This window comes from Apodemus sylvaticus, chromosome 12 (genome assembly GCF_947179515.1).
Source record: "Apodemus sylvaticus chromosome 12, mApoSyl1.1, whole genome shotgun sequence".
NCBI lineage: Eukaryota > Metazoa > Chordata > Mammalia > Rodentia > Muridae > Apodemus > Apodemus sylvaticus.
The window spans coordinates 58,715,424-58,729,403 of NC_067483.1; the positions used below are offsets into that span (position 1 = coordinate 58,715,424).

The 13,980-nt window shown below is 37.2% G+C and overlaps 1 protein-coding gene across 1 annotated transcript in view; it reads right to left on the bottom strand.

Annotated features, from left to right (window-relative positions):
* The window catches only part of Swt1 (SWT1 RNA endoribonuclease homolog), a 52,219-nt gene that overhangs the window by 23,604 nt on the left and 14,635 nt on the right, over positions 1–13,980 (bottom strand). The window contains exons 7-13 of the mRNA XM_052201100.1: positions 10,281–10,340; positions 7,933–8,071; positions 6,613–6,714; positions 5,822–6,010; positions 4,088–4,181; positions 2,656–2,801; positions 225–388 (exon numbers count right to left, since the gene is read on the bottom strand). Coding sequence (XP_052057060.1) covers positions 225–388; positions 2,656–2,801; positions 4,088–4,181; positions 5,822–6,010; positions 6,613–6,714; positions 7,933–8,071; positions 10,281–10,340 — 894 coding nt within the window. The remainder of the gene's footprint in view (positions 1–224; positions 389–2,655; positions 2,802–4,087; positions 4,182–5,821; positions 6,011–6,612; positions 6,715–7,932; positions 8,072–10,280; positions 10,341–13,980) is intronic.

The following is a 13,980-nucleotide window of genomic DNA, read 5'->3' on the forward strand; positions in this document are numbered from 1 at the left end:
GAGCACCATGACAAACACATGCTTGCTCACATACACACAGTTATGCACACACATTCATAAACACAAAATAACTATATAAAATCAATTTAAACATTTCTAAATTATAAATTTAGAGAAAATGTGAGATATGGATTACTGTAAAGCTTTTTAATTTACACAAATATCTTCTAAGATAACAAATCATCACTAGAATGAAATCGTAACTAATATAGTTAAATAGGTACCTCCATCCAAAGATTTCCAAAAGCAATTTTCATTTCGGTTTCTAATATTGAAGATAAGGCTGTCCCAAGACATTTTTCAAGATCACATATAATGCGTTCAAGTAGAATAGACAGTCCAGAATTTGCAGATTCTTCTTTAGGAGTCTCTTCTACAGGTGGTACTTCTTTAAAACAAGGTTTCAGATGTTACTAAAAGAGGAGGTTATCTTTGGTTTTGTTTAGGGGGTTGGATTTCAAGCAGTACAAACAGGTTTCAAAGTTACTATATCACTGAGGATGCCCTTGATCATCAGGTCCTCCTGTCTACACTGCCCAGTGCTGGGATTACAACCATGAACATCATGCCAGGTTTGTGTGGGACTAGGATCAAATATGAAGGAAGAGATGCTGGTACTAGTAGAGCACGTGACCAGTGAGCCTCAGCCTCAGTCCCCGCTTCGGGTTTTGTTTTGTTTGTTTGTTTGGTTTTTGTTTGGTTTTTCAAGACAGGGTTTCTCTGTGTAGCCCTGGCTGTCCTGGAACTCACGCTGTAGACCAGGCTGGCCTCGAACTCAGAAATCCGCCTGCCTCTGCCTCCCAAATGCTAGGATTAAAGGCGTGCGCCACCACTGCAGGGCACTTAGGATTTTTATTTACCAAAACAAACACCCTAAAATGTTTTTTTTTACTCAAATAGAAATATGGGAGGAAATATGTTATTTTAACTAAATTCTATTTTATTATTTTCTTTTTGTATGTGTGCAACAAGTGGTTTTATTTTACATTGCCCATCTTTTAACATTGAGGTACTGCTTTTTATTATTTAAAAAAAAGGTAAGACAAAAAAAATCTAAAATAAAACAATAAAACAAAAAGCCCATAAAAGCAGAGAAAAAAAAAAAGAGTCCATTTTATGTTAGCTAACCACTCTGGACTGTAACTGATATACCCAGCAAGACTTCATTGGAGAAAACTGATTTTCTCTTTTCCTACAAGCATCAATCACAAATAGTTTCTTGGTTATGGAGGGACTTTGTGTCCACTCCCCTTCTCAGTGCCAAGATGAATTTTATTATTTTCAAACTACAAGAATGCCTTGTTTTCTGTTCACTTTTCAAATATATAGCAGTTATACCAAAATTGGTTTTGTTCCTCAAAACAGTACATTATTTCAATCCATTTTCAGTAAATCATTTTAAAAGTACCAAAGTTTCTGGCTTTGGTACTTTACATTCATGCCATCTTCTTCTTCTTCCTTTTTTTTTTTTAAGGGCTATTTATTTATTTTATCTAAGTACACTGTAGCTGTCTTCAGACACACCAGAAGAAGGCATCAGATTTCATTATGGATGGTTGTGAGCCACCATGTGGTTGCTAAGATTTGAACTCAGGACCTTCGGAAGAACAGTCAGTGCTCTTAACCGCTGAGCCATCTCTCCAGCCCTCCATCTTCTTTCAAAATAAACTTTTACTAGTTCAATTCTTACCATTTCATTAACATTATACTTTTATATCTAAAAATAACTGAAATATTCTTATGGCAAAATTCAAATTTTAAGTGATTTATCTCTCTACAAATACCAGCTAAGGTTTAAGATGACCAGAATAATGAGCAAACTAAAAGTTTACTCTTAAAAAAAAAAACCATAAAATATCCTGTAATTCCTCCCAAATGTCATTTTGAATATCATAAGATATACTACTCCCAAAAAGAGAAGCATTAATATTTATACAATTACCTATAAAAGTATATCTAATGTTAAAAACCTCAACAATTACTTTCTCCACAAAGAAGCCAGAAAAGGCAGACAGATCCCTGAAGCTAGAATTCTACATGGTTATGACAAATGTGAATGCTGGAAACTGAACTCTGGCACTCCCGAGCACTGCAGGAAAATTTTCCCACAGATGGGAAAGTTAGGATACATTTATAAACAGTGCCATGCAATGTAACAGTTCATCAAATACCAAGTCACAATAAAAAAGCAGAATTGCCCTATATTTCTTATTAGTTAAAAATTAAAAAAAAAAAAAAACTACTTTACTCCAGTTGTATGATATTTGCTTTTTCTGTATTAATTGGGGATTAGGAACATGAAACTAATTTTACAAACGCAATAGAGAGTTCCATTTCCAAAGACTATTTCCAGACTAGCAGCGCCAGTGCACATCCTTGATCCCGCACTCAGGAGGCAGAGGCAGGCAGAGCTCTTGGAGTTCCTGACCAGCCTAATCTACAGAGCGAGTTCCAGGACAGGCAGAGCTACACAGAGAAACCCGGGCTCATACCCCCTGCCCCCACTTACATGTATTTATTTAATACATATAAGCAAGTGTTCTAAACTTACTATAATTTTAAATGTACAAAATGGAAATTTGTTATTAGTTTCAAAATTACCAAATATATTAGGGCAGAAGACATATTTCTAATTATTCATAGTAAAAATATTACCTGCTTTCAGCTGCTGCTTAGAAATACAAGGCTGATGACACAAATCTGTGTTCAGAGTTAAATTTACTATCTCTGTATCCAGTTCTTCTTTACTGAGTGACTTCACACCACTTATCAGGCCTTTACTTCTTAAATTTCTATCATCCCTAAAGGTGGGGTTAGGGGAAAATAAAAACATTTTAGAAGATCAACTATTTGTCAGTTCAAACACAAGTCAAAGTTGATGACTATCAATAGAAACATTAAAAATGGTTAAAAAGTCTAAAAATGAACTTGATGAAAGCATTTGTAGGACTGGGGAGGTCCCTCTCCAGGTTACGTATGAGTGCTTCTTGCTCACTCACAGCACCAGATGCCCTGGCCTCTGAGAGCGCCTGCCTTCACCTGCACATACCCATACATGCATCTTCAAGAAAAAGAATGCATAATACACTGTGTTGCCAAAGTTTCCCCCATTAGTACGATCAACAAGTGATAACTGTAACAACATTATCCAGACAAGCAAACAGATGTATCCTTATAGTAGAAGGTACAAGCAGATGACTTATACAATATACATTATCATCATTTAAAGAACAATCACGCTGAGTGTGGCAGTACATGTCTTTATTTCACTACTCTTTGTGAGTTTGATGCCAGCCTACTCCAAGTAAGAGTTCTAGCCCAGCCAGAAGATTGGGGCACACGACCACTAGGGAGGAAGAGGCAGGTAAATCTCTGAGTTCGAGGCTGGCCAGCCTAGTCTATAAAACCAGTTCCAGAACACTAGGATTACACAGGGAAACACAGTTTTGGTGAAACAAAAAACAAACAAACAAAAAAAAACAAACAAAAATCTAGATCAACCAGGGCTACATGACTACAAGAAACCCTGTCTCAAAAAAAAAAGAAAAAGAAAAAAAAAGATATGACCATACGCTAGGCACCACCCAACTCCTTTACATACACTATCTGATTAAGAAGTACAATTCTTCTGCTTATTAAACACAAAGCTAAGTTAAGCTAAGTTAGGAAAGCTGCAGATTCATATAGCTGAAAATTAGAAGGCCTAAGATTCTAGCCCAAATTTATTGCAGAACAGACACTCATGACATAATAGAACACAAGCTACCTTCTATTTGTATATGAATAAATAATCAACTTCTTCCTTCATACAACTGAAAAATTCTTTAAGATTTTGATACCAATTCTGCCCCCCTACCCCCATCCTCTTTCTAAAGTATTCTGAATACTATATAAATTAAACTAAAATAAAATTTCACCTATTTAGTATCACATTCCTCTGGAATCACATATCATAAAAAAAAGCTGAGTATGATTAGTAGTAGACTTATAAAATAATTATTTGATCCCTGAGTTGGTAAATATAATTTCTAAAAATTCTTTGCTATAAGGTATTATTCTTAAAAAGCAAAATGACTTTAAAACTCACGTGCACAGAATAACAAGAGAACACGGGAATAATTCCTGGTACTGAAGACAGCACTTTAATACTCGGTCATCGTTGTTCTCATCACTCAAACCATCTGCAAATGCAGCACAGCACCTATTAGTAAGACCGTTCGAAATCTACATAGCACTTGAGCAAGTCGACTCATGCTTGTAATTTCTGTTTCAAGAGGCTGAGACAGGAAGATTGCCACAAAATCAAGGTTAGCCTGGGCTAGAGTGAGCCTGGGCAAAAAGGAAAAACAGCTGGGATGGTGACAGGGTAGGCTGGGACAATAGCTCAGTCAGTAAGTTCCTGCTCTAAGGAAGATACCAAACATCAACCTCTGGCTTTCTCATTCACAGAGGTAGATAGGTAGGTAGGTAGGTAGGTAGGTAGGTAGGTAGGTGTGTGTGTGTGTGTGTGTGTGTGTGTGTGTGTGTGTGTGTATGTGCACATGCGCGCGCGCGCGCGCGCATGTGTACATACACATCATAAAAATACACCCACACAAATATAGAAAATAAATCTTATGTTACCTGATTAATCTAGGCAGTATTTACAAATTAAAAATATCTATGTTTTGAGGCAATGAAACTACTCTGGTGGTGGATACACGCACGCCACTATATATTTCTCCAAACCCATATAATGTACACTAGGTAACGATGACACATCAATGCAGGTTCACTGACTGTAATACCTTTTTTTCCTTTTTGTTTTTTTGAGACAGGGTATCTCTGTAGACTCAGCTGTCCTGAAACTCACTGTGTGGAGCAAAGTGGCCTCACACTCATAGAGATCTGCCTGCCTCTGCCCCTTAACTGCTAGGATTAAAGGCATGTGCCACCGTATCTGGCTATAATATATTTCTTATTCTGGTGGAGGCATTGATTGTAAGAAAATTATTATATATGGGACTAGAAAGGATTAGGGAAAAAATTCCATACCTTCTGCTCAATTTTGTTGAAAAGCTAAAACTGTCCAAGCATTTATTTTTATAAATACATCTGAAAGGCAGAAAACTCACTAAATAAAATGAAGATGCAAAACAACATCTTCACAACTTTGAATGCCTGATTCAAAGGACAGAAGTGTGATATGAGTGGTAAAGATCTGACTACAAACTAAACGCTATGAATTCTAATCTCGATGTATCACTCAAATATTATGAATATATAATTGCATCCTGCTTGAAATTTTCTCAGTTTACAAGGTCTGAAACTAACTTTCTTGTGCCTGCTTTTCCTAAACCTCTAAACACTGCATTTAGAGAAATGTAAGGAAAAAAAGAAAGCAAATCGTGGCCCCCCTTGGCAGAAAATACACAAAGTGAGGAGAGAAGACAGAAAAGAAGGGAAAGGTCTGAGGAGAAAAGATAGGAGAGGAACAAGAGAAGAGAAAAGGTTGAGGGAGGGAGAAAAGGGAGAGGAAGCAATAAAATGGAAATGGAAATCATTACAAAAAAAGAAATGGGGATCCAAAGTTCTATAGTATAACCGTATGAATAAAACTGTATCATCACTCTGAGAAATGCTAACATACATAGCTAAGAAAGTATAGGAAAAACAATAAAACAAAACCATGGATTCCCAAAATGAGCCATAAATTACCACATTCTTTTCGCTCCACAATCTAGACCTACACACTTAAATTTTTAAACTACTTCCTTCCAAAAATAAGCAAGCACTCAAACAAATCTTTATCAAGGCATACCCCACAGCGAACAATACTTACAAAGTTTTTGGGATGCCAGCTGTAATGACTGACCCCATAGCTTTCTATCTTGACTTTTGAGGCTGTCGTTGATAAAATGAATTGCAGGTACAGCTTTATGTTGGACATGTTTTAGTAATTTTCCTGCCTTCATACGATCTAGCTCTTGCATCACCACCCAGGGAATTATTAACACAAGTGTGTCAAATCCTAAAAAGTAGAAAGATTTTTTTTTTAAGACTCCAACATGTACTGAGTTATTAAACCAATTTCTGCAGAAGTCAGTTTTAAAGTACAGTCTCCACCGCGGAGATGCCTCAGTGGGTAAGTACACTGCTGCCAAGCCTGGTGATTCACATGGTGGCAGGAGAAAGAGACTCAAGTTGTCCCCTAACTTCCACACACATCCTATGGCATGCACATATGTGTGTGTGTGTACACACAAATAAACAAACACAAACAAATGATATAACTAAAATATGGAATTTAAAGAGGACCTAAAAGCCAAAAGAATGCTAAGACTTTAAACATTAAAAATTACCAGATAACAAAAAGAATGAATTTGTCAGACATAACTTCTATAATCAAGATTTACAATGCAAACAATTTCACAATAAACAATTTTAAAATATAGTAAGTGCCATCTAAAATGTATTCTAGATTTCAAGATTCCACTACTAAAGGTATCTTCTTAAAAACTTCAGATGCTAATGTTTGTGAGAAAATGAACTATGTTAATATAAAGTATCAACTCAAAAAACAGAAAATCAGAATCTGTGAATACTTGTTTTGTTTACCTGGTTTATAATTACCTGGTATTTCTGTCATCTTCAAAATTTTCACAAATTTGAGATGATTCATCAGAATATTTGTGTCAATAACAATTAGAAGCTTTTTGTCTGAGGCAGTATTTGCTAGAGAAGAGCAGAGTTAATATTTCACAACACTTGATAATAATAAATTATGACTACATTTGGTATCATAGAAGTACAGATAAAGCTTTTAAATTTAAAACCTTCCTTGTAAGCTTAAGGTTATAAGAGAATCAAGAATAGGATTCTCAAGCTGCTGCCTAACTAGCCCATCACTTGCTGCCACTGAATTACTTTCCAGTCAAGGATTCCCTGAGGGAAGCCAGGGAGACTGGGCAGAAGAGGGTACAGGGGACTTGTCAAGGTCAGAGAGGGTAAGGCCTGGTGAAGCAGAAACGCAGGAAAAAACAACAAAACAAAGCCTGGAGAACTACCCATGGAAGTGATTCTGGGAGTGTTCTTATAGAAATAAGTCCTGTAAACAGGACTACAAGATTCCAGTTATGTTAATTCTTAAGAAAAAAACAGAAATCATAAGTTCCCACACCAGCAAACTATCATAAATTATTTGGGGATATATTTTAATCACAAATTAACCTGCCCAGCAGTAACTATGGCTCTAAATCCTGCCCTGCATCCCTGGTAGGTATGCACTCAGGAAGTATGAATTAATTTTATTATATCCTCAATAACATATCACTGAAAAGTTAAATATATATAAAAGAAAGAAAATATATAAAAGTAGGAGCATTATTTCATAGGACCTTTGTGAAGATCTGGTTAAATTTCCTATTAGAGCATATAGGAAAATGCTTAGAAATTTTTAAAATATGAGTATTTTAAATATGGACAAAAGGTAGAACTATAATTTTTACCAAGAATTCAACATGGTATACTAATTTAGGTAATCTTATTTATTTATTTATTTTTACTCATTTTGAGACAAGGAATATATAAGAACATATAGAACAAGCTGCCTTGGAACTCTATGTAGTCCAGCATGGTCTTAAACTGCTAATCCTCCTGCCTCAACATCCTGACTGCTGAGACAACAGGTATGTACCACCATGCCCAGTACTTTGTATTTACCAGTTCCCAGTAGTTAAAATAACCAAAACTTTACAATATTAACAAAGAAACCATGAAAATAATACTTTCAAACTATCCAACTGATCAGTGCTTTAGAGATTAAAAGAACTAAAAGCTATAAAACAAGAATAAAAGACACAATTCACATCAATTCTTAGAAAAGCAGATATCATAAAAACTAACATACAGAGTATAGCAGCAGAAGAATGCATATCATAAAAACTAACATACAGAGTATAGCAGCAGAAGAATGCACATCATCTTCCACCAAGTCAATTTCCATACTCATCAACTCTGCAGACGGTGGAACCCCAGGTAAATCCACACTTTTCCCCACACGTGCGGCATGGAGTTCTTCTACTATCTGCATCTAAATTATAAAGAATTCCAGTGAAGTATCTGAGATACTTATTGCAGATATTTAATAAGAAAGCTATACATCACAAAAACACCTCACAGAAAACATGAATTTCTCCCCCCCCCCCCACACACAGGGTTTCTCTGTGTAGCCCTGGCTGTCCTGGAACTCACTCTGTAGACCAGGCTAAAATCCACCTGCCTCTGCGTCTGCCTCCCAAGTGCTGGGATTACAGGCGTGCGCCACCACGCCCGGCTCTATAGCCAGTTTTAAAACCAGTTCCTTTCTGGAGTCTCAGGAAAGCAAGCTGTTTTACTACTTTATAACTTAATTTACCCATCTATAAAGAATATTAAATTTTACCTATTTTCTTTAGGAATTTTTGATTTACTTTCTTGATACACGGTTTCTCTATGTAGCCCAGGATCTTCTGGAACTCACTCTGTAAACCAGACTAGCCTCAAATTCAGAGATCCGCCTGCTTCTGCCTACTGAGTACTAGAATTAAAGGTATGTACCACCATAGCCCAGCAAGGTTTTTGTATCATTAATCTAAGTCATATGAAGTTCCTTATATAAAACCTAGTATACAGCCATCGAGAAGTACTTGAGCCAGCTTTCTTACTGAGTGTGAGCTGAGGTTATATCTGAGTGATAGAAAGCTTACCTAGCATGTGTGGACCTCTGCATTCAATCCCTGGCTCCATTAAAAAATCAAAAATGTCTCATCCAGTGTCTCTGAGATTTTTAATATTGTTTATAAACCATCAGAAATTAAACATTAAACCTCTTATTATTGATTGTATTACACTTTAAAAGTTTATTTTGACTGGGGAACAAAAGAGTGCTTCTGCACAAGTACCTTTGCCCACAAGCCGTCTCCTTGGATCTGAACTATAACTCTTAAGATCCTTCTCACTTAGAAGTATCTCTCTGACATCTTGATATATAAGAATTAAACTATGGGCTGGAGATGATGGCACACACCTATAATTCTAGCACTCAGAAGGCTGAGGCTACAAGATCATGAAGTCAAGGCCAGTTTTCTTTATACAACAAGAACAAGGCCAGCCTGAGTTACATATACAGCAATAAACTGTCTCAGATTTTAAATTAAACAAGAGGAGGAGGAGAAGAATCAAAAACATATTCTCTTTAAAGCAGACATAAACAGTCTATCAAGGGGCATTGACTCTTAAGACAGAAAAATACAAGTAACTATTACAAATAAAGGTTATCCATAATTGTTTAAAGAAAAAAATAGAAAATGTCAGTGAATTTTAATTTACTAAGACAACATAAAATTATACAGAATAATTTTATGAAGACAAATCAGGACATTCTAGGCAGAAAATAAATCAATAGGAAACAATAAAATACTGTGAACTTTCATCTTTACTCATTAATAAATTCATCTTATTGCTGAGTAGAAAAATAAAAGAATGTATAGGTGTCGCATTACATTTTGGCAATTCTAGGTATATACATACAAAGCATAACATTAAACCAAACTAAAAGCAACTTGGAAGCTGGAGAGATAGCTCAGCAGTTAAGAGCACTGACTGCACTTCCAGAGGTCCTGAGTTCAATTCCCAGCAACCACATGGTGGCTCACAACCATCTTTGATGGGGATCTGATGCCCTCTTTTTGGTGTGTCTGAAGAGAGCATATACATAAAATAAGTAAAAAAAAACAAAAAAAGTAACTTGTGGCCGATGAACATCACCCTGTTTAAAACAGATTAGCTTAACAAAAACTAAAGCAAACGGTAAGTAAACAAATATTTCTCCTAGTATATTTTTTTTCCAATGCTAGGATCAAACTCAGAACTTTATACTGCTAAACAAGCACTTTACTGACTGTCCTACATCCCTAGCTCCAATAAATGGTCTTTGATGACCTAATTAACACAAACTGAGCTTCTAGTTCTACAAACCATAGGATGGATAGGATTTTTATGGAGTTTAAACAGACATCATTATTTTCATACCACCAAGGTTTTTAAAGACATTTTACTAGAAGTAGACACTACTTAGCAAGGCACCCTGACATATTCCTGTAATTCCAGTATTCAGGAGGCCAAGACAGGAGGATCACAAATCTGAAATCAGCCTGGGTTACATAATGTGTCCCTGGCCCACATCACACACACACACCCAAAAGGAAGAAATAGCTTTGAATTTCTTTAAAAGAATTAAAGTAAATAAGTGCATCGGTAACCTCTTCATCTGTATCTTGAATATTCTCAGACGACACTGAAGAACATGGTGTTTCAAAACTCTGAAATGAAAAAGGTTCAGAGTCAGGTCTTGTATAATGTATAACGGCATCTCAAGTTGCCAGCTATTAGAAATGGTTTTCTTCCCTTGTCCCCCCCAACCCTCCGTGTATGTCTCTGTGTATGTGTGTGTGTGTGTGTGTGTGTGTGAGAGAGAGAGAGAGAGAGAGGGAGAAAGAAAAAGAGAGAGACAGAGAAAAAGAGAAAGAGAAAAAGAGAAAGAGGGGGGAGAGGGCAACTTGGGGAAGTCGGCTATCTCTCTCAACAATGTGGGTCCCAAGGATCCAAACCAGGTCACCAGATTTGGTGCCAAGTGCCTTCATCCACTGAGCCATGTTGTCACCCCCTCCACACACACACTGACAAACAAAAATGTCTCCAGACATTAAAAAGCACCCTGAGGGATAAAAATGCCCCCATATGAGAAATCACCTCTAAAAGAAAAAAGCCCTGTACTACCAAATCATAAAATGTTGAGTCATACATACTCTTTAGGACTTTTATAGTCATTAAAATACTCATTTTTCAATAACAATTATTTGCCACCCCGAGGAATATCCATCAAAAAGATAAACAGACTTTCAGTGGCAGAAAACTTTTATTCAGAAATCACTGAATTGCTTCACAGCTCTAAAGATCACTGAGCCATTTTTTAAAATGATCTAAGCAAACAACTAGAGAAATCTAAGGACTGTATTACAGCTAAAGGAAAAAACCAGAGTTGTATTATGCACAATGAGAGCACAAGAGGTCAGCTTTGTTTTCTGTCTTCTAATAGAGACTTGAAATATCTTTCCATAAACTACAACTCTGTGCCAGCACTTTAACATCTTATATAAGATTTATAATTCCTTTTCTCTCTTACTTTATATCTTATTAAAATTTCTTTTTTTTTCTAGATGTACTTGTTTATTATATATAAGTACACTGTAGCTGTCTTCAGACACCCCAGAAGAGAGCATCAGATCTCATTACAGATGGTTATGAGCCACCATGTGGTTGCTGGGATTTGAACTCAGGACCTTCGGAGAGCAGTCTGTGCTCTTAACCGCTGAGCCATCTCTCCAGCCCAAATTCCTTCTTTTTAAAATTTTATTTAATCGTTTTCTTTACACTCCAGATTTTTATCCCCTTCCTGGTCCACCCTCTGACTGTCCCCATCCCATATCTCCTTCCTACTGCCTTGTCTCCACAAGGATGTCCCTATGTCCCTACCCCTCACCCCACCAGACCTCTAAACTCCCTGGGGCCTTCAGTCTCAAGGGGTAGGTGCATCTTCTCTGACAGAACCCAGACCCGGCAGTCCTCTGCTGCATTTGTGCTCGGGGCCTCATGTCAGCTGGTGCAGCCTGGTTGGTGGTCCAGTGTCTGAGAGATCTCAAATAACAAGGAAGCTAGAATGCTGAGATCTACTTGTAACTAGACATTCTAAGTTCCTATGTGATCTTGATTAGACTGGTCCTACCTGGTGCTCTCTAACCCCTGTGACCTTCAGAAAGGTCAATGAGTCTATCACATAACAATGCAGGAAACTAAGTAAACTACCTTTGAAATTTCCTAAGCCTATCAAAAATGCCTTTTACTTTGGCTTCGCCCTACTATGCTTGATTAAATACAATGAATGAGATCAACGTTTTATTTGGACTCAAATTGACTCTAAATGAGACAACAAGACTATCTTGCTTCCCTGATTACCTCTCGGAGCCTCTCTACCATCTATGAGATAGAAAACAAAATGCTAGGCTTTCCTGTGAGACAATCTTAGTTACTGTTCATTTGCTATGAAGCAACACCATGACAAGTCAACTCTTATAAAGGAAGTATTTAATTGGGGGTCTTGCTTACAGTTTCAGAGGGTTGGTTCATCCAGATCACCATGGCAGGAAGCAGACAGGCACTGAAGCAGCAGCAGAGAGCTGCATCCTATCTCCAGGCAGCAGGCAGAGACACACTGGACCTGGCTTGGCCTTTAGAAATCTTAAAGCCCATCCAGAGCAACATACCTCCTCCAACAAGGAAATACCTCCTAATCCTTGCACAGTTAGTTCATCAATCAAAGACTGTCCTGGCTGGTTTTGTGTGTCAACTTGATACAGGTAGGAGTTATCACAGAGGAGGGAGCTTCAGGTGAGGAAATGCCTCCAAGAGATCCGGCTGTAAGGCATTTTCTCAATTAGTGATAAGGAGGGAGGGCCCCTTGTGGGTGGTGCCATCGCTGGGGTGGTAGTCTTGGGTTCTATAAGAAAGCAAGCTGAGCAAGCCAGGGGAAGCAAGCCAGTAAGCAACGTCCCTCCATGGCCTCTGCATCAGATCCTGCTTCCTGACCTGCTTGAGTTCCAGTCCTGACTTCCTTTGGTGATCAACAGCAGTGAAGAAGTGTAAGTTGAATAAACTCTGTCCTCCACAACTTGCTTCTTGGTCATGATGTTTGTGCAAGAATAGAAACCCTGACTAAGACAAAGACTAAGCAAATACATGAGCTTATAGGGAGGGCATTCTCATTCAAACCAGCAAAGACATAAAATCATCTATTACTTAGCCTTGGATTTCCATCCAATACTTCTCTTTCTGTATCTGTGTGTCTTGGTCTCTTTTCTTCTGCTATATACAGAACAGGCTAGCCTTGAACTTGTGACAATATCCCGTCTCAGTCTCCAGAATACTGGGATTATAAAAGCATGCAATGCCACAGATTCTGTGTGTTTTTGTTTTGTTTTTAGAACACAGTCTAGTGTAACTCAGTTCATGCTGGCTTTGAATTCACATATAGCTAAGAGAATTCCTGTAAATTCCTGAACCTCCCACCTCCACCTCCCAGGTGCTAGGATTAGAGTTGTGTGCTATTATACCCAGATTTTAAAATGCCAAAGTTAAAATATTTCAAAGTTCTAAAAGTTCTCTTAAAGGTAAATAATTTTATTCACCATAGAAAAGGTCAGAGAAAGGTTATTAAAGTGATTCACAAATGCCAATGTAATCTAGAAAAAAGAATGTGCTAAGGTTTCTAGCCTGGATTCTGGTTTCTGTTCATGTTATGGCACAACAGAGGCATCAAGATTAGTACATGAAAGAAGCCACTCACAGAAAGACTGGAAATGCATCTCTACAGGGTTACATGTAAAATCAACGCATGCACAAGAAAAGCTTGTGATACACAAATATGGGAGAAGGTGATCAGAACTCCAGGGAACTGGGGCTTTTGAGCCTTGGACTTATGCTAGCTCTTTAGCCTACTTCCATTCTGAGGACCACCATTATAGTTCTGAATAATCAGTCTTTGGTTAAGGATAATAATTATCCTATAATTATCAAATTGTACAATTCTTTGTTCCAAGACACTAGAACGGAGAAATCTCAGTGGATACACTGCTGTTCATATAAACAGTGAAATACCTTCTGCCTAGAATATTCCTGCTTCCCCATTCCATTCCATTTCGTCTTCACCTGAGTAACCTCTATCCATTCTTTTATTCTCAATATAAATGTTGGTCTCTCTAGTCAGTCTCTCTTAAGTTATAGTGTACTATATTATTCTTACATTATACATGCTAATATTAAGTGAGAAGTACTTTATTATATTTAAAGAACTCTTTCTCCTTACATGAGTAAATCTCTAAAATCAAGACCATGTGTCTCTTACAG